Source organism: Gavia stellata, chromosome 14 (assembly GCF_030936135.1).
Source record: "Gavia stellata isolate bGavSte3 chromosome 14, bGavSte3.hap2, whole genome shotgun sequence".
Lineage (NCBI taxonomy): Eukaryota > Metazoa > Chordata > Aves > Gaviiformes > Gaviidae > Gavia > Gavia stellata.
In genome coordinates, this window is record NC_082607.1 from 3,412,049 (window position 1) to 3,434,288 (window position 22,240).

Sequence of the window (22,240 nt, forward strand, 5' to 3'; positions counted from 1 at the left end):
ACAGCTACATAAACAAAAGCAATATAATATTTTTAAGAAGAAACAGTAAAGCAATTTGATTAGGTTCTTCCCATGTATTAAAAAACCCCTTTGAAACTGAAATACAAAAATGCATTAAAGTCATTAAGCTCAGATATTTTAAAAACCAAACTCAATGAAGAAAACAGAAGTGCTTTATACGACTGAGACTACTTTGCATCTATTACTATAGCAAGTCCATGAGAAGCATGCAATTTTGACCTGAAGTTCAAGTAAAACTTTCAGATAACTTTTTCAACGCTGACCTTGCATTCTAATTAGTTGTTCAAGTAACAGCCACACAGAAGGAAGTTCCCTCATGTAGCAATGTTAGTCTTATGCAGGTGTTAAATTTGTGTGTAGCAGATGAAGGCAGCCAGTCAAAAGGAGGGACGTTACCCCACAACATTTACTCTGTACAGTCCATTTCCTTTTCACGACACAATTCTTTACAATTCCTCTTATAAAGCAGACTCCACTTTTAATCTCATCTACTCTTTTTATCTTGAACTTCAATGACATCTACCTTAGAAACCAGTACTTTTGAACTTAGAATTGTAGTTTATACTACCAGCTGAGATGAATCAAATCAATGTCATTGTAAGTGAAAGGAGTTCAGTAATAACTTCACACTATCTTTTTATCTTTATACAAGCCATTAATGCACTGAATAAACAATTTAATCTTGGCTGAAAACTAATGAACTATGATTTTAAAGGTGACCTGCAAACGTACGGTACAAAATTTCAATAACTAACAGGATGGTTAAAATTCACTGAACAGTAAGGAATTATTCCGTGTACATATAAAAATGCTCCCTCACACATCTGTAGCCTTACTGATGGAAACAGGGGGCAGGATTTCGGTTAAAAGAGGGAACAAAACCCCTGTATCCTTTAGAAGTTGCTCCTCCCTTACGAACTCAGGGAGCTCACATGGGCTCATGAAAATAAGAGCATGGAATAAGTCTCTCAGCTTGTGCACAGCCACCAGGAAGCACTTATTCATGAACGGGGTAAAATATCGCCCTGGGAAATACAGGAACTGCTATAGGGAAGCACTAATGAAAGAGGTCTGTTTCTGTACATTAATTATGTCTTTTTGCTTCATACTGCAAGCATTAACTAACTATAAAATATCAAAGAAAAATAAAGTACTTTGTCAAATGTTTTCTAAAAAAGTAATCTCTACTAACAAACCAAATCAAAGTCAAAAACTTTGAGGTTCTGTTTGGATTTTTTGGGTTTTTTTAGGAATTTGGAACGTGATGTTTGTGAAACTGCAAAAGCTGTTGCCATTAATGCAATAACTAAGAACGAAGCTTTTATTTAACCCATCCTAAAGCTTTTTTTTTTAATAACACAAAATTTTTTAATACAAAAATATCACCAAAAAAATTTTAATAACACAAAAATGTCTTTTTTCTATACCACTCTGAAAAAGCAGTGTAACAGAAATGTTATATTTACCTATTTTAAATCTCTATTCAATTCCCATTAATGAAGACATAAATCTGCAAGACGTGCAGTTCTACACATTTTATAATGAAAGCCTAAAAACAGTATATAATCTAAATTCACGACACCCTTCCTATAGGAACAAATATCCCTGAATAATGCAAGAACTGTCCATAAAAATCACTCAAATTGAACTTTTGTACAGACAATTCTTCTCCTAATTCAGAAAAAAATAATACATCTGCAGACAAATTGTTGTGTAAATTTAGAATATTATCTTCCACCATTCATCAATTAATGGTACTAACAAAGGAATATCTTAAAATGAATGTGTCTTATTAATGCCTTGTAACAGCAACCCCTTCAGATAGGTCAAATGAAAAATTGCCAACCAGCTGGTTAATTTATTCAGCACAGGTGTTCACTATTTATTTTTCAGCCATTTGCCTTTTTTCAATACAGCTTGTTGTAGACACAGTATTCTTTTCCTTTGATGGATGCACTTTGTTCTAAGGCCATTCATTTCAGATTTGCACTGTGTATATTATACTGCTACCCAGCTGTTTATTCTTTCAAAATAAATGTTTAATGGTTACTTCATAGGAGTTATAAAAGTTAAGCAAAACCAACAGAATCTAGCCAGAACGTGTAAATTGTCAGAAACACAGTAATTGACTCTCTCAGAGAGTTTTAAGTCATTTCGGAAAACTTTTTCTTTGCTAGGTTTATTAATCTTCCCATACTTCCTAGTGGGTTTTGGGGTTTTTTGGTGATAATCAAGAGAGACAGCATTGTACTGCCAGGCTAAGTTCAATGCTTAAAAGTAGAATCCTCTATTTTGTCCTGACTCAAGTATAATGCTCACTTCTACAAAGTGTGAAAACTTAGTGCTAGGGGGCTCATTTTTGAGCTGGCCATCAGTCAGTATCACATCTTCTTAGGAAAATTATAGGCACACTTAAGAGATTATGAAGCCTTTAACCTGATTTAATACTGGTTCTGACAATATTTATTATGGCAACAGGATTACAATTACGACGTTCAAGTGATAGTGCTTTCCAACAAGTAGAAGTTTTATCTGCAATACAGTCAAGCAGCCATTACTGTGCAATATCGAAATTTGAATATTCTGAGTCTGTAACGTTCAGACTGTATTACTATAATTCATACCCTTTTTTTTACGTACCTAGGATTTTTACAGAAAGAAATACATGTTTCTGTATGAATATCTGTCAATGTTTCATTCAGCGACTTACGATTTTATCTAAGGTTTTGAAGGTTAAACTTACACAACTATCCCAAAGAACCTTTCAGGAATTCAGAACAGTGTTCAGTTCAGTGCCAAATCCAAAAGATAAAAATGATAAATAAATACAAAGAAATAGTTCAGTTTTTAATTGAGGCCCACACAATTTCCATTCATTATTATTACGCTTATGCGCTATTTAACATTACTGCTTCACAAGGTTACTTTTACATGTTCCTTGAATTTCAATAATATGACATTGTGAAAAGCTTACCTTCTGCATGGCTTTTATATATATATATATTTTTATATATATAACATGGCTTATGTATATATATAACAAAGTGTCATACTTGAAATTCGTATTCTTAACTTCTGCTAATGCAGACATACCTCTACAAATACCTATTTATGAGTTTAACTTTCTACTCTGAGAATAGCGACTTTTAGCCAAATTAAGAATGGAAAAGTGCATAACTACCTACTACTAATACCACCTACAAACACAACACTTCTGTTTTCTGCTCAGAAGTAAATTATAAACTCACAAAGTTGGCCAGCAAATTATACTGCATCCAGATAAGGTTGTTTAAGAAGGATCAGTTAGCTTCAATGAAGTGCAAGTGATTTCAACAAAAGCACGAGGACATTAAGAACATTTTAGAGGTTATGCTTACTTTTTGAGACAACATGCAATACTGTAATGTGGTGAAATGCTTGAAGCCAAAAGCACAATATGATTATTTACCTCTGGGCATATAAAATTATTTGTATATTTCTATATTTATACTTACTCGCCAAAACAGAAATCTTCTACATGTTGAATAGTTTTATCCTTCTTGCTAAGACAAATAACTTCTTCAGTCTCAAGGATCAGTCTTCTCCAGTCTTCACGTTCATCATTGATATCTGTCTTTTGCTTACAAAGAACAATTATAAAATTACATTTTGTACTGTGCTAGCTGCTCTTGAATCTCTGTAGTCACAAATAATTTGTTGTACCATCTTAGATTAGAAAAAATAAGAAACATATTAACTGTCTTAATGTTTTTTCTATTCAGATTTTTTTGAGTTAAAACAGTTAGAGCTGCTTACTTTATTATAGCATGCCAACATTTCTACTACTTTCCTGGAGTGTTAAATGAAATACAAGTTTTCGCAGAGAGTTGAGTATAACTTTGAATACAATCTACTAAAAAACAGGTTTGCCACAGCCAGGTTAGTTCCAAATTTTGTGGTAAAACTCTTTGAACGGAGACCACATGAAAAAATACAGTGATTTGGGTATTGTATTAATCTGTCCACACAGGAATCTCTAAATTATATAACAGAACCCTGAGAATATTAAGTTCTGACATTGAGCAACACGATTGATTATGCCAGAAGGTAGCACTACGTAATAAATAGGCATGAGGCTGAACTGAAAAAGTTCTATCTTCTACAGACCAACAGGCTCATAATGCTTCAGTAAATAATATGAACATCCATTTCTAATATAGTCCAAGTGCTCTACCTCCTAAATAAATATCCTCTTCTGAAGATTTCTAGTGGACTATCATGAATTAGATAAACTCTGGTCATTGAAAAATACACTATCAACACTTATCTTTTTGTCCCGGTTACAGGACATTTCAATGGAAGGATCCAATAACTACCTTTCTCACAGTTAAGAGGCATCAGCTGAAAGCACACAAGAAAAACAAAAGGGACTGAAACATCAGAGAACGGAAAATAATCAAACAGGAAATGGAAAAGACCATATTATCATTTACGGAAGGTGCCGGGAAAGGAATCGAAACAATAGTGTAGGTTGCTTCTACATAAATTCAAGAACCCAGAAAGTATGACTGAGCACTAGACTGCTTAGTCTCAGATAACAACATTAATAAACCAGGCATATTAGAGTCTTAGAATGCTAGGCTAGATGGATAAGTCTTAACCAGTAAAGTTGGAAAGTAGAAACCTCTTTGATCTGTCAAATTAACAAAGAGAAAGAGCATTGTGGTAATTTCCCTTGTAATAAATTATGCAAACAACCAAGATTTAATGTTAAAGAACACTAAAAGAAGTCATTTGGAAAATTTTTACCTGATTTTCTTTAATCCAGGACAATAACCCCGAAAAACTAAAGCTGGCCCAGTTTCCACCATAGTAATTTCTCCTGCAAAGAAAAAACAACAGTGAAACTTGATGGACAGACAAAACATAGCTTTTTCAGGTTTAAAGAAAAAACAACCAAGTTTGAGACATTAAAAATATTTTCCATGACAGATCTTACAGATGCAGAATATAAAAATTGGTGTAGTATTTCACAACTCTTAATGAGATGCAAAATTTCTATTTTCACTCATTTGTGTGCATCTCTGAGCAAATAGACTATAGTCCAAAATCAAATTATTTCGAAGGTAAAATGAATAATGCTGAGAAAAGCACATGGGATGCTATGAGTAGAAGGAAAACAGAGATAAAACTGCTTCTTGGCCAAGACTGACTCTACACCTCTAACTCCAACATGTACATCACTATAGACATCTTTACTTAGTGTGGAGCCAAGCCAACAAGTCTGCCAGTTTCAACCGAGTTCACAGAAAAGCCAGTTCAGGTCTTCTGCATCCGTACCACACTCCACAGTTTCACGTTCTGGCAAGACCCAATAGCTTTGTCACACAAGCACAGCTCTACTGCTTTTGATGGAGGTGATTTGGAAGTTAACATCATTGCATGGCATGCCATGTCTAAACTAACAGTGCTTCATGAGGTGGATATGCAAGGGAGTGTTAAGTAAACTCAAATTGGGTCCAGACAGTATCACAGAATCTCAGAATCACTAAGGTTGGAAATGCCCTTTCAGATCATCAAGTCCAACCATCAACCCAACACCACCATGCCCACTAAACCATGTCCCGCAGTGCCACGTCCACACATGTAGAAACCACATGTCTCTTACCCATTATGTCAAATAAAGGAAAGTTCACTCTGTTGTTTATCTACTGATTACAAACCAGATTATGCTTATTATAGACTGCTAAGATACTCTGGCAAAATTCTTATTAAACTGCATATACTGTAGGTGGAGCCAAAGGAATTGATTTGTACAAAATGATCATACCTCCCTGAGTACTTTTCAGTCTATCTTTAACACCTTCTGCCTTGAAAATATTAGTTTACTTCTTTTAAATGAGAGATAATTATTAGTTTCGCTGTTTATCAAAGAAAGTCTCTGCTCTCCCTTTTTTAATTTTTTCTATCAATATTTCTCTAAACATAAGTTGGATTAATTAGCTTTTGTTATCATCTGTACCACATCTTAAATATTTAACAACTCTGATAGGAAAAATAATAGAGCAATTACATTTTAAAAAAATCACTAGTTCTTGCAAAATGAAAAAGTCATTTCAGGATTTAACTCTGTTTTCTGGCACTGTATGCTGGCACTTCAGAAGCGTGAAAGATACCAAGAACACCAACCAGAATGGATCTCTAATGTTATTGCATACACTAAAAAAACCAACCAAACAAAACATTTAGGGAGGAAGATGGGGTCTGCATTTTACAGAATAATGCGAAGACTGCTTAATCAAATGAAGTTTAAACCTTATTATAACCTCCTCCACTTTTAAATTGTAGAGATATGTATAGGTTTGATTCTGTTTAAGATGGGCTGGTTTTGACATGGCTTATCTGCACTGACAAAGGCTTCATGAAGAGTGTCAACCCCTTTACAGTACCAGCGGGTGATGCTCTATACCATGTTGCTTACTTAGCATATGAAGGACAGATGTCTGCTAAACAATGCCTAATTGCTCCTGACTAGAAACTGACCTAAAAAAGTCTTTCAGCTACTGCAAGGCAATGGTGAAGAACATAAATAGGACATCTTTTGCAAAGATGGCAAAATCCAGCATTCACTGAATAAAGGTGGCTTCAACAACAGAACCTGGTGGTTAAGGCTGTGAACTGGGAGGACTGGGCCTATACTTGAAGAGAATGCACGTAGTCTAACCTGAAATTTGGATACTCTAAGCAGAAGAGCTCCATCTGCAGATCTGTTACCAACCAGAAACTCCAATCATCTATAAAGAGGAGTTCATACTTACCTCATTATGTGAATGACATGGGTGAGGCTTAAAAAGTACTGCTATTTGGTATCAGATAGAATACAAAGCAATGAGGATTGAGTATATTAAATGCCTGACTCTGCCAGATTTCAATCTGTGAAACAGTAACTGATAGTTGCATGCAGTGATAATCTCCAGCTTTGTTTTAGTTGGCAATGGTGTAGGTTAATGTCTTGCTTCTTCTTAAGATTCCACTGAATAAAAAGTTCAATATCCATATATTATCTGTCACTTCTGGGATTTCCAAAAAAAAAACCCAAAAACCAAAAAACAACCAGCCATGAAGATTTATTTTTAAGGGAATCTGCTGCTTTAGTTGCAAGTTTCCTTGAATATGGAATACAATCTGGCTGTCAGAGCAAGAAAGGCCATTGATCACAGAAATTGCAGAAAACACCTGCCTAAAATTAGGACTGGGTTTCTTGAATCTATATCAAAATAAATTCATGCATATTTAGAATATTTGAAATTAAAACTTTCAGTAAGAGATATCAATGTTATTTTCACAGAAAGTTACAAAAGCTTATTTGTGAGCTGTCAGACATCTTTGATGGAAACATTCCTCTGCTCATCAGGTGGATTTTCCTTTGAAATTACTTCTCTTTTTAACCACCATTGATGTGAATCAATCTTTTCAACAAAGCACTCTATAATGCTGTTCTGAAGCTCAATCAGTTTTGAGAAGACAGTATGGCCTTTCTCAAATGGAAAATGAATCGCAGCTGTCCTTCCTTTCCTCTGGTGCCTGAGCACCTTTCCCAAGTTATGCTACACCCCCTCAAATATTCATCCTCTCTTGAAGCATCAACTTCCAGATTTTTTTTCCCCAGTATTTTAATTAGTTTACCCTGCATTATATGATGAATCATGATTGCTTCATTTTTTCAGCTGAAAACACTACAGAAAGAAGGTAGAACAAACATGATTACTGATATAATGAGCAAAGCTTTTAGGAAAAATCTTGAAGAGGAATTCTGAAAAGAGCTGACTAATGGTTTTACAATTAGGAGTCCTTTGTAACCAATATTTTTGTAATAATTGCCCTCAAGACGAACCAAGGAATTCCTCAAAGTAATTGTCAAGATCAAAGCCTAATTAAAGCTAAAATATTGTCCCAAAATCTCAAGGACTAAGCTCCCCTCTTCTTTTGCTACATTAGCAAACTACAAAGATGGATATTCTCTCCCTTTTTCAGGGTTATAATTCAATTATCCTCTAAGTAAGAACATAAGACATTTTGAAGGTGTAACAACAGAGTTAGAAATGAATTTTTCTACCAAGTTAGATAGAGCATAGATGTTTTCTTTTTCTACCATACATTATTTCCTAGATGGTATTTGCTGAAAACTTCTCCTGTATTACCTGGATTTTCATATGAATTAAAATACTGCTGCTTTTAGTTCATATTTTTCAAATCTCAAGTCTGTAGTTCAGAGCTAAGGGCACAACTGCTGAAGCTGTTTTTGCAAAGTTTTAGAAATGTAGCTCAAGTATAATTTTACCTTTGCAAAAAGCTTAATTCTCTCTTCTCCTACATTAGTTTGTGATTTTTTTCTCAGTTACTTGGAAAGAATTAGCAAATCCCAGTCCAGAACACTGAAATTGCAAATTGCTTCCAACTAATTAACATTCTTGGAATCCAAACCAAGAGACTACCTAACATGTCATGTTGAAGACAGACTGCAATTTGAGAAATTGAACACTTCTGAAAGCACAAGATACGCAAGTAAAACATAAGTAATAACAGAAAAAGTATTTCATGGACTAGACCCGATAAGAAGATTGCCCTTCTCAATGCCACGTCGTAACAGCCGTGGTATAACAGTCAAAGCTGGTGATGTCTGAAGAAAAGCTGCTGATGCCTCATGATTGCTCCCAAGAGCTGCCTGTATGTGTGTGTCCTGCATTTGATCTTTCAGAAAGAAGTCTCGAACCATCAGAGTAGCTGTCTTTTGCAAAGGAAGTTACTGCCACATCAATTTTAAGGATCTGAACACAAAATGACTTATGTTTCAAAGCCATAAAGTTTCATGTGCTACCTATTAAGTACACAGTCCCATGTATTAAAAATTCCCATTCTGGCATAGCAATCGTGTTTTGGAGCATGAAAAGTGGACTAAGCTTCCTTGCCTTCCAAGAGGAAGGTTTAACCCAAACAGCTCTTGAGATCCTTCAGCTCAATAAAAGGGTGATGGTGGCAGTCACTTGTACTACATTACATTATATCCTGGGATATGAACATGACCAAAGGTAATTACCGTGGACCACTTGAGACCATGTTTTACTCTCTAACACCTTTGCTATGAGATCATACCCTAAAACAAAATAAAAATAAAACCAACTTTCTCAAAAAAGGTCAAAAGATAGGCAAAAATTCTTAATTCTGGTAAGTTTCCTTACTGAAAGTTAAATAGTTCATCTACTTTTCTTGCAAGAAATTGACCTGCTTTGAGAAGCAACCTTTTCCCTCTCTGGTTGCTGTACTTGCACAGCTACCTCACTTCATGGAAGTTAAAGATCAAAAAGAAGGCTATATGAAGACACGGGTTGTATTACATTATATATTTTACAAGTTCTGAAAAAAAGTGAGACAGATTGTCTAGCAAGAAGTGGAACAAACCGCAAAAGCAGGTATGTTGGGGGTGGGTATAGGGAGGGTGCCTGGCATGCTTCTGGACGCTCAGATAAAAGAGGATTTCGGACACAAGGAACACTCAAGTACTCTACAGGAAAAGTAAGGTCAAAAAATAAGAAGCACAATAGGTGTCAAGAAGCAAGACCTGAGAAGTAAACAGAGCAAACTGGGCAGAAAAGATGAGTTAAAATCCTTTGCCTTTGAATTAAACTCTATATGGAAAGATAAAGTCGTCAATGAGGAAGGATGTAGACAATAGAACTATACTCCACAAATGCTATATTCTAGAGGCTGAAAATCAAATACAAAATGTAGCTAAACATACCTCACTTAATTGCCCCATCCTCAGTAACCAAACTAGTATATAACTATATAGATATATAATTATAAGAAGCAAATAAGCAAAGGACCAAAAGTAGAAAACATAGCAAGCCATCAAGAGAAAGTCCTATGCATATGAACAATTAGTATGGGAAGTATATGCACTTCAAATAATCAACTTTTAGTTTTGATCTACCTGTCTTCAGCAACTTCAAGTTTAAACTAAGTGCCAATCTCCGCATTTTAAATTGCAAATTACTTTTCTAAATCACTTAACAAATATCCTTGAAATTTCACATGTCAACAGCTCATTAATATCTACAGTAAATGTAGCTCTCTGAAAAGAACCACAGATTTTACGTTTATTGAGACAGATAGCTGGCACAGAGAAATAGAGCTCCTTCAATTACTATTTGGCAGAAGCTAACTTCAGTTTAAAATCCGTCTACAGGAATTTATGGCAACACTGCAGTGAAGTGACTATTTTGAATAAGATTAGCTACTGTTGATGGCAATGCTTGGACAGTGTTTATAAATCAAACTCAGAACTTAGTATTTTATAATAGGCCACTTCGAAACTATCTTCCATAATCACCTATGCAGTATATTATGATAAATGCAAACATGGCTGGAGATTAAAAGTAATAACATGACGTACACAAGGTAATGAGTGCAAGCAAACTATAAACGAAGACTTTATCCATATACATTTTCTATACCTTGTGCGTAACTGAACTCAGACCTTTGTAGAGAGCAAAAGATTAATCAACGCAGCACACCTAATACAAACAAGTATTTCAGTAACCCCAAATCTTACTTTGTTATACTCTGAAAAAGATTTAAACTCATGATCCTTCAAAAAGGGAACAGCATATATTGTTAAAAATTGATATTCTGAATAGTAACAGATTTTTTTTGGATGAATTTTCAATTATAGTGCTACCTCAGTAAAATGAAATTTGAAAATTCATCTGGAAATGAGTATATTAAACTAGACATATAGTAGATAAAATGTTTTAACTCAGATGAATCTCTGGCAAGCTTTCTAAGATTTAACTTTTCACTTAAAATCCAAATGGCATCAGGGTGGGGGTTTTCTGTTGGTTTTGGTAGGCTTTTTTTTGCAAGAGTACTAACTTAAACATGAAAAGCAGATGGCTTGAAATGCTTCCCTGTTTATGGGGAAGGGCTTGTACGGTATAAACATTTCTATTTTTTTTTGCCAAGATGTGGATTCTAGACCATGATTCAGCGAGCACATACACCCATTAAAATGGCAACTATTAATATGAGTGAAGAACATCTTGGTTAAGAACACCTTCCCCTGACCTTAGCCTGCACTAGAGCTGGAAAATAACTCCACAGGAGAAAGGAATCAAATGTGGAAGCCTTAATTTTCATCAGAAAACAAAAGCATGTGTGAATGTAAATGAGCATATTTAACTGAAAACAGTAATAAACAAAATCTGTATTCCACAGTTCTAATTGCCTGCTTCTGCGAGTTTTCTGAAAGGCTCTTCACCATAGCTAAAAATAGGCATGGATAAAATAAATCGAAGTTCCAGTGGCTAACTATTATTACAGACTTTGATAGCCAACGAATATGAACAACTGAAATAACAGAAATGGTTCACTTAACAACATCTAAATAGTCTACCCATACTATGTGCATTAAGCTTAAAATCCAAACGTAACTATTTTATTCACTCTATATCTGCCTGCTCTAAAATAGGGTTTTTAATATTTTGGTTGGCAATCTAATAGCCAATTTAAGAATTACTGTACCAAAATGTTTGAAATTAACATACCCATATACATTATACACGAGGTCTTTATAGTACCTTCAGTAAGATCTGCTTGACCTGCATCTAAGCATTCTTTTTGCCACTATGGCAGAACTCCTATTGCACTTCCAGTATTTCACTACTACGTAGTTGCATATTTCTTTAAAATTATTACAATCTTAAGAGCTGCCTTTGTTTCAACTGGATCATTAGTTACTTTAAATATGGAGCATTAAGTACTGCCTTGCTGTGTACTATCCCCTTGGATATAAAATACTAGAATATTAGCCCATTTAAGGATTTTTTTCCTTACAGTTTCTGGGTGTTTTCCATAGGTTCTGAGATAGTCCATGGTGCTTGAAGATTCATTAAGGTGAGTTCTTAATTCAAACGCCCTCCTCTTGATAGAAACTACTGATTCTGAAGTGCATCACCTGCCCTCACTCCAGTCCAAGACAGGAAGCCAGAGACTTTGTGAGCAGTATAACAGCAAACTGAGCAATTGCAAATCGTATTTCATGCAACCAAGTTAGCGAGCTAGTCTTGCAAATTTTGAAATTGTGTATGATTTCAAATTGGAAATAAATGTATGAAAAATGAATGGGTCCTTTGAAGGGCTGTAGGCAAAAGAGATTAGAGAAGTTTAATCCTGAACCGATGGTGTTCAGAGAAAATGAACAGCAGAAAGCATATCCTTTTTAAGCTCTTGGGTGCAAGACACAAGAAAATTGAAAACATGTATACTGTCTCTGGGAAAAAGTCTCTAAACCGAGGTGCTGGACACACAGGTGCATATCACAAGAATCTTCATAGAAAGGCAAGAGCTCAAAAATATGGTGTAAGAATAAAACACTATGCGAACCTTGTAATTTTTGGCAAACAAGTACTAACAATCCAAGCATCTAAACTCAGAGCATTCTTGCTGCTACCACCACTTCAAAACCACCTGCCACAATTTCTGCCGAAATCCAGCAGGTATCAGCTAGAGAAGAGGTAACAGGTTGCCTGAAACTAGTCTCCACATAGACTTTTACTGGTTATTAACAGTTATGATTTTACAGTTAAACACGTAAGATTTTTTCTCCCCCTACTTCAGGTCAAATTTGACCAAATTATCCACTTGGGTTGCATGCACAAATATTTATCACAGATGAACTCCACAAATTTGTTTAACCTTAGAAAATTATTATGCATTTTAGGCTATGACAACATTTAGCAGGAGCAGCGCTGCTTAGGTAGTCCTTGCTTCCTGCTTATGACCCTCTCCCAAAACTGTATTAGCCCAGCAAATTGTATAAGTGCACTAACAATGGGACTAAAAAAGCAGCAAGGGGACAGGAGCCAGCTACAATCAAGATCAGTGGCAGTGCTGCCAAAAAAAAAAAAAAATCTGTATAATCATACCTTGATCTCACATAATGAACAAGAGCAGGCACAGTGCAGGTGTCTAGCACAGCAATCTCATGAAATACAATCCATTTGTTATCTTCTAGAAAAACACAAGACAGGAAAGCAGCTTCAAAAGCTGCTTAGTAATGATCGATCGTCTCAAAAGAGTTATGAGAAAATTAGAGTTTTAAAGTGGCAGATGGAAGAGAGGGGTATTTTGAAAGTTTGTCTTGGTCAGCTGAGGCTCCAGCATTTGATCTCAAGCTTGCCTCAGAAACCAGAGCTCTAGACTTGAGACATGCTACTAAATTTTGCTGAGCAGGTGTACAAATAAGCCAAGGTTCAAAGATACTATTTTTCTCTAAAAAAACAGTGTGCATCATAGCATATAGTTACACAATTTATTAAAAAAATTACCTTTGGCTAACTGGTAAAGAGAAGTAAAATGAAATGTGAATCTCTTAAAAGGATGCAATGAAAGACGCTATTCCAAGTGCTTCAGCAAATCCTTCTATTTCAAAGTGCAACAGAAGTACTTTTTGAATCAACTAATTTCAGTGGTATTTGGTACTCTTCTTACAAACTGATTTAGCATGGGATAGAGAGAAGACAGCAAACAAAAGAGAGTGCTGTGTTCGTCTCCTGCCTTATCAGCCAGATTTCACTTGTATTCATTCTGATAACAATTAAAATGCAAAAATACTTGTATTAACTTCTCTAGGCATTGAGAACTGATACGAATGAGATACCAGTACAACATTTTGCCATTAAATGATAACGGCTCGGGTAAAGATTCTCACAAAAACAGAATGGGATAATTACTGCCAGGAATGATAGTGAAGGGCACTAAACCTGTAACCATTCCTGTCTGTACAAAAGAAGGAGCCATCAACAGCATCCCTGACCATATCACTTATGTTCCAAACTACTGAGCTAGCATGCAAAAATTGCCTGTTCTATTGATGGAAATAATGCCCCAAAAATAAGACAGATGCATAAGATTACTTGATGCCAGATGAACACAAAACACAAGTCCTGAAGGGCACACTGACATAGACACAGATATACTTCTAGCCAGTTTAACTCTTAAAAAGGAAAATTATTGGCGTAACTTACGAATCAACATGAAGAACTCTCTGGCCACTTCTGGCACATGCCGCTGCAATAATAGATTCAGGCAAACCTGAAAGGACACGTACAATTTTTAGAACTCAGTATGCTAAGACTTATTAAAAAATTAAATAAAGTTAGAACTTGGTCAGAAACAGGCAATTCAAACAAAAGAAAGTTTACAATGTGAGTTACTGAAATTTTTAATGCTCTCATGTTACTAAAATAATGAACACTACTAACATTTTCCTACAACCCTCTTGAATGCAACACTTTTTTTTTTTTAATAGTTGCATAGCAAATGTCGCTTGCAAACACTACTACCTCTGAGTTAAAGCTTGTCACCAGTGTCTTCTCTAGACACCTTGTTATCCTAAACAGATCAAGCATTTGCCAGCAAAACAATACCCATATTTTAATGGGATGATCTGCAACTGTACCCCTCCTGATACAGACAGGTATTATATGAGGGCATTTTTGTGTATTTTTGTTCACTTCAGAGTGTGTGATGTAACGTGAAAACTGTGTAATAACCCATTAAAATGGTGTTTTAAAATTAAGAAATCTATGGTAAATGCTGCATGCCCTGGTATATTGTCCAAGGATGCATTGGAAAGTGTGAGGATATAAACCTGTTGGGATGGCATTAAACAATTGTGTATGGCAGGCAGAGTCCGGTGCTGTCTCCTCCATATCATCCTCTGACAAACATCTCTAGTGTGAACAGGTCTCAGAACTGTATTTGGACTTTGTTTCCGATTGAACTAATTGGTTTGCTCCAAAAGAGTGCCCAGGAGCATGCTCAATATTCTGCATGCAGACCAAGACCTGGGCATAAACAGAAAAGCTAAACTGACAGCGTAGGTGCACTTTCACTTCACATTTAAGAGTAGTGTTAGGGACAGAATGAATCTGAGGTGGTTGTCCTTAAAGTGATATCCCTATCAAAAGCTCCTATGTCATGCAATTAAGTTCTGTCAAATCAGTATGTTTGCATTATATTTAGAAAAGATATGTAGTAAAAAAAAAAACCAAACAAACAACAAACAGGCTAGTGCTATTTCTCTACCAGCAATACCTGCTTGGAATGGCACATGACACCAACTGGAAGTTTAATAAACAAACTAGGCTGTTCTCTAACTTCTACTCCCACTCACCAGGTTTTTGCATGCACAGTTAGATGACTTGGATTTCTGACTGGATTCAGAAAAGAAGTATAGCTTGCTATCTAAAAGGCTGTATGGCACTAGCTTTGCTGAAATCTCTTTTTAAATGATCTATTGGCTGTTTAAGCAGGTAATTCAGTAAAAGCGATTAAAATTCTAAGGCACTGGTATTAGGAGACACTTAGGCTATGTATTCAATTAAGGGATGAGATTAAACAAAGTGAAAGGAGTGTTGCACTGATCTGATTTACAGTGCAGCACCAGAAGCAGCTGTACTAGGACAACTGAAGAGAGACAGAACTGGAAATGGCAAAAGCAGGTGTGGTAGAGCACAAAGTTCTTCGGCTAGCTTTGCGCCAAACATCATCTTCATGAGAATTTCAGGCCTGCAGTTATCTGTTCCCTCAGAGAGACTACTGCCTTCACAAATGAATAGAAGGTCAGCATGTTGCCAATCTGCTGATTCATTTAAAACACATAATGCCAGATGTTAAAGGTTACTGGACAACTATTTACTACTGGTAAGGTTTCAGTTTTCACTTACCTACGGTAAGAAGCTGTTAGACTTTAATGGGATATTCAGTACAATTTAGCACTCACAGAGACAGGAACAAATCATTTTAAATGGCTGAGCTAGTCTTTATTAATTCTAGAACCTGAAATGCAGTCTAGAAAACACCTAGCGGGACTTAGATACAGGAGACCACAGTTTCGTGAACTCTTTAAGGCAGCAAAGGCAAACACAACCATCAAAATAAAGAGGTTCAACCTCTCTACCCTTATCTTCAGCCATTCCTGACCTCCTTCCACATGAAGTAGATGGTCAGTTTTTGGCAGACAAGTTCCACGGTGGTGTTGACAGTCCAAAAGTACACGTTTGTATCAATACAAGGAAGGAGGGTTAAGATAGGCATGACAAATTTTCCAGGAAAGCAGCTACAACTTCCCTGCAAATTTTCCATTTTTAACACTTACTATTTTGAAGGATTAAAAAAAGAAAATCCCTTTCTGAATTGATAAACCAGAAAAAGTTGAAATAGTTTTGCATTGCTGACCTTCCACAGCATGGTAAGCGAAGACTTATCATGGAATTAATCTCTGGGGGTAGGAGAGTGATGAATAATTGCATCAGTTCCTGGGACATTCGTTTCACAGCCTAGAAAGGCTGATAGTCTTTAGAGTTGAATTTTTTGAAGAACTCAAAACACAGGCTGTTCTGAACAAAGAGACAAGGAGAAAATATGTAACTACAACATGCACTTCAGGACTGCCACAAGATCCTGGATGCACACAGCCTTATTATGTGAAAGCAACTCCACATTTAGCTGTCCTCCGAATGTGTTCATATATACGTTTCATTTCTCTCCATCTATAAACTATCTGGAATAGAATCTACAACTACTATTTTGTTTGTAGTTCCTGAAAAAGGTTTTCTTCCCCTCATTTGGGCACAGAGAATATTACTCTGGAAATGGAATTGAGAAAATTGTTTCTCCTTCCTTATTGATAAAAGCCACTGAGAAAGTGTTGTAAAACATCACCAGTGCTGCCTGGCTGACCAGGACTGGAGTTATAGCTACTAGGGCATAACTGATTGCTTTAAGCTTGATCCAATTGATACTGTGTTGGAGGTCTGTTCTTCCATTAACCTTGGATGAAATTGTTCCCTGAATTAGCTTGCTTGCTCTTGAAAGCTGGCATCAATTTTCTTCACCAACCCTTTGCTTCCAAGATACCGTGGCCCCTGAGTACCCACTGGCAACAGAATGAGAAAGTGTAAGAAAGGCAAGGCCCATGCATTTTAGCTTTTGGAGAGGCTCTTAGAACAACTTGATAGAGCAAGACACCACTTATTCTTATGTGACAAAACCTCTGTAATAAATAAATAAATAAGACTGTGCCTGGGCACCAGTTTCTGAATTCTCTTTTCCAACAGAAATAAAACCACATGGAAAATAGGTAGTGTTGTCAAATGCAAGTTACTCCTTCCTACCTGCAAACTGGACTGCATGATGGCTATTTCACAAAAGTCTTTTCCAAGAAAGAAGGCTCTGGTAAACAGACCATTATAATATAGTTACAGATAAGTCCCTCTCTGCATAAGAAAAAAATTACTAACTTGGAAAAGCCTCCTTAGAGAAATGGTAGAGATTTATTTAATGACAGCACATGAAGCTGAACTCTATCCTACAGGATGCTCACATAGTTGTGCAAAATAGGTCCCCTTCAAATTACTCAATAATAGAGAAATATATTCTTTTTAAAAATAGTTCCTATTTGGAAACAGCTTCCTATTCTGAACTTTGATTTGTCAAAAACTGTAAGCTGGATTATATTCGAATTTTGAAACACATTCAGACCCTAGCTACAGGGCAGAGCAGACTCCAGAACTTCTCACTCACAATTTGGTTTGAAGATAATGATTTATTACAGAATTCAAGTGATTGCAGGGGAAAGGCTATATCCCTAATATTGATTCTGAAGCTTCACTTATGCCTAATGAGTAAATAAAGCTGGGTATCTCTAAACTGTTTTTCTCATGAAGGATTATTCCAACACTTCCTACCACTCATCCCTCTTGGGGAACAGTCAGCTTCTGTTTTGCCAGCTTAAGGGATGAAGGACTTAGCACGATAAACTGTGTCACTCGTGATGTTCAATGTTTTTGAACAGGCAGCTGAGTAATGATTTGGATCCAATAACTTGGATCAAAGAACACCAAGATCTAAATGAGAATCTACATTTCCTTTTAGATTATAAAAAAAAATTAAGATTGTACTGCTATCAAAATCAGTAATCAAATTACTGAATCATCAAGAGATCTGCCCTCTGGTATAATTAATAGTAACCAGTATTTTCCTACTAAGCTATTATGCATATTAGTTACCAACAAACACAGTACACATCTCATTTTATTGTATCTGAAATGAAAAGGGCTACTGCAAAAGAACATTTTCTCAAATAAAGTTCCAAATCCAGACAATTTTTAGATTTCCAGCGGTATTCGCAGGAAATAAGTCTGAATAGGAACCACATGATCCAACCACAAGAAAGCAGCAACAGATACAGACTTCAGTATTTCATACATAAACATCTGGCAGCATAAAATGGATTTATGTACAGGAATAAGGAGTCCATACAATTCTTTCTTGTATCAATTTAATATGCTGATTCAGAAGTTCTTCGTATTTGAGGCAGAATCAATTCAGAAATAGCAGTATTTGTTATCAAGTAGTATAAACACTTTCTGTGCTTCCTGGTCCTTTCATATTCCCCCTTTAGAAAGCTTACACATGAAATATTTGCATTATGTTAAATTGTCCTGCACCTCATTTCTCTTACCAGGAAAAACAAAGATAAAGAGTTTTCCTTCTTGAAGGAGGACTGATTAGAACCAGTTGAAATCTATACCATCATTCCTTAAAGCCATTGCCTTCTTTCGCCACTTACTAACCTCCATTTATCAGATGCAGTATTAGGTAAATTAGCCGCTCTGGCCTTCTCAAGGGAACATTAATTTAAGATTTCAATCTGCAGACAGATTAAAATAAGTATAAAATTAGGGACTGTACTCATTAGCTATCTCTGGGTCACTAAGATGTTCTAATAGGTAGAATTTCATAGGTACTTCTTGACACCTATCCACCTATCTCATGAATCTGTGACACTGCCACACAGAAACACAAGTATAAAGTCAAAGTGAACCAGCTTTCTAGTCTTTCTAGTACAGGTCCAGGAAGAGTGCTGACCACATACTTGCCCTTCTGCGTTTGGACTTCTTGCACCCTGTTGGAAAGACATTGGAAAAAAAAAATGGCAAGCAGATTAAATTGTAACAAGCTGGCTCTAATTAGACTAACAAACATGGTGGCATGGCTCACTTCAGCACGTAGAAACTGAAGTTAGTCCTACAAACTTTTCTGTTTCTCCGGCTATCTGCATAATGCATTGGAAACTGCCACAAGAGATTCCAGGACTACATCAGAAACAGTTGCAGCGCCAGAATGAAGTACTCCAGCAAGCAGACAGTTTAACACTAGGTTCACGACAATCATGATGGAGAACACAGTCCACTTTTGATAGCACTAGTTTTCACTGCCAGCTGTCTAGGCACCATCTCTATTATAGGCTTCTTGGATACAGAAGAGGCAGATTAATCTCAATAAATCTTACAGATGTGGCTACTGCAAGCTGACCTTGAAGTCTACATCTGGTTGTTTCCAGCAACCTCTGATCAAGATAATGTCCATTACATGAATTTTTGGACCTTCTCTATGAAGCAAAATCAGCCATACTTTCATTTTCAAGAACAATGTGTCTTATAAGTAAATAAGCAAGAAATAGACAAGTTAGCTACACATCATATACAGTTATCAAGATACCAATTCTACTTCTAGTTTCACCACAAAATTAAAATTAGAGATAACTGCTAAGCTAGAAAACTCTTCAGCTTTAAAAGCCAACTGATTTTGAAAGCTTTACAAAATAAACGAGAAGTTATAATTCATGTCTGTGTAATCAAAAATTAATTTTCAGGCTTACACATTGTGCCTCTTCTGATTAGCAGCTATACGTAACGCTATAGTGATGCACTGCCTCTTCTAGTGACTTTAAATGGATACAGTCACTGCCCCAAGCAATTTATACACTAAACAGCTTCATATGTGTGGAAGCATCTTGGTTCCCGAGTTATTCACTGTAAACTATTTCCCAGTCATCCAGCTGATAAGCTTTTACTGAATTACACAAGCTTCATCTTGAAAAGGTTTAAATGTTTAATTTTCTTCACTCTATCTACTAAATAAATCACAAGTGGCTTTTTCATAATACAAAATGTTGAAGGGAAATATATTAAAAATGCTGGAACATAGACAATTTCAAAACAATCTTCCTGAGTCAGAAAGTTGATCAACTGCAATAAATTTTGTCTGTATCCAAACTTCTAAGAAGAGAAGAGCAGCTGACTCTGGAGAAGCTCACTATATAACCTTCATGGTATGTTTTTGGTACATGTAGAACTAAAAAGGCATTTTATGATTTCATCACAAATGAAGTTGAAATACTTATTGTATATAATATTTTAAGTTAAAGCTAGCTAATTAAAATTGATAATAGGTTTGATTCATTTTATTATATGTCTCTACTGCAGAATAATATCAGAAAATATTTCTGCATTACAGAACATGGCAGTGGCATAGAAACAACAACCCACTAAGACAAGTAAGAAATTATAACTGGTCAAGGAAGGAACCACACGTAAAAAGTTTCTTCTCCTACATCAGTAATTCCATAGTTATCTGTGTACTTACAAAGGTACGTGGCAACACAAAACATGGAATCTCACAGTTGGTGCAAATAAATGTTATTTAGAAAAGGAACACAAGCAGATAGTTACGCTCCAAATAAAAATTTAACTTGTTACTAAGAATCATGCTCAATCCAAGCAGTATTCTCTGAAGAGGGAGGAAGGGGCGGGCAGGGGGAAATCAGTAAGAAAATGCACTTCGAATTTGGCTCCAAGTCATACCAGCCCAAGAAAATGAACATACATGAGATCTAGACAACAGCACAAATACAACACAATCTTAGCTTATTAAACATTTACATAAAAATTGTAGCACTGGATGAGTTGCACTGTGTGGCAAAGTTCTACTGTATCTAAACATTTCGCTCATGGAATGTCTAAGACACTGAACCAAGGTAATAGATGAAAAAACTAGTACCCAGTTTGGCAGACCGCTTTTTGAACTACACGTGAAAGCAGGTTACTTCAAGAGGAATTCTGTTTACTGGGAAGGAACGGCAGCTTTACTTTTCATTATTAGAGGACTACCTTCCAGTAGAAGGGTAATTTTTGAAGTATCAAATTTTTGTACTTTTATATAAACAAATATTATCTATATAAGTACATCCCCTTGAATCACATCTATTGAAGATGACAGGTAAAATCTGGAAGATTCTCTGTATCTTAAAGAAAAAAAAATTGTATTGAATAAAGAGGGTTGTAAGCAGACGCTTCTAGCACATACTACAGCTATGAATCTCATCTTTGGTTTCCAACCAATAGCAGGAGACAAAGAAAAAAGCAAAACACATGTTAAAAGATCTGTACAGTAAGACACAAATTAAGTTTTATTTTTTTCCCAAGTCTTAATATTTTCACTTCCTTTTCTGCGTCCCTGCAGGAAGATAGCTTGCTCTCTTTGCTCCTTACAGATTTTTAAACATTTCATAAAAGGAGATTTAAAAAGTAAAAAATCTTTTCTCCTACATTAATAATTCCATATAGTTACCTGTGTACCAACAGAGGCCCTTACAAAATGCTTTGGTTGGCTCTAGAACAACCTCAGTGCACCAGTGACTTACAAAGATATGAGTTCTTATAGAAGGGCTGAATTACCAGCTTTACAACCACTCTCCTAACAGTGGAATGACATTTTCTCCTGGGGATAGAAAAACGTGTCTTTTTGATTACTCCTGATTCAGACTAGAATTTGAAAGTACCTTGCTAAGACTTTTTCTAAAGCAGTTTTTCACCTTGCTATGCAGATGACCTACCTATATTTTTCACAGTAGGATCACAGGAGTACTACAGTCTCTTATTTTATAAGATCAGCAATATAATCTGGAAAACCTGAAGAACACTAACAGGCTGAGGACAACCAAAGAGTCACAAAATAATGAATTTTCTTACAAGGGCAGGGAGGGACATTCCACAGTATCTGGGAAAGAATCCTATCTGAAATATCAGCTGGAGTCCAAGCCTCCAAGGCAACTGTCACACCACCTCTGCTACACAAAAAAATTCAGAATAGAAGGCATGCCAGAAAACAACCCCTCAATTTTTAGTCAGGTTAAAAAGAAGTCAGTAAGAAGATAAAGGTATGTTTACACTTGGAGAATACCAAAAAAATAAAATAAAAGGGGGGTGAGGAGAAAACTGTGAGTCAGTGTCCATTTTGTTTGACATTTACATGGACAGGTAATGACTAATTT

General features: G+C 35.9%; 1 protein-coding gene across 1 annotated transcript in view; it reads right to left on the minus strand.

Annotated features, from left to right (window-relative positions):
• CHM (CHM Rab escort protein) overlaps positions 1 to 22,240 on the minus strand; it is a 69,415-nt gene that overhangs the window by 41,551 nt on the left and 5,624 nt on the right. The window contains exons 3-5 of the mRNA XM_059824563.1: positions 14,085 to 14,151; positions 4,810 to 4,882; positions 3,516 to 3,640 (exon numbers count right to left, since the gene is read on the minus strand). Of these exons, the coding sequence (XP_059680546.1) occupies positions 3,516 to 3,640; positions 4,810 to 4,882; positions 14,085 to 14,151 (265 nt within the window). The remainder of the gene's footprint in view (positions 1 to 3,515; positions 3,641 to 4,809; positions 4,883 to 14,084; positions 14,152 to 22,240) is intronic.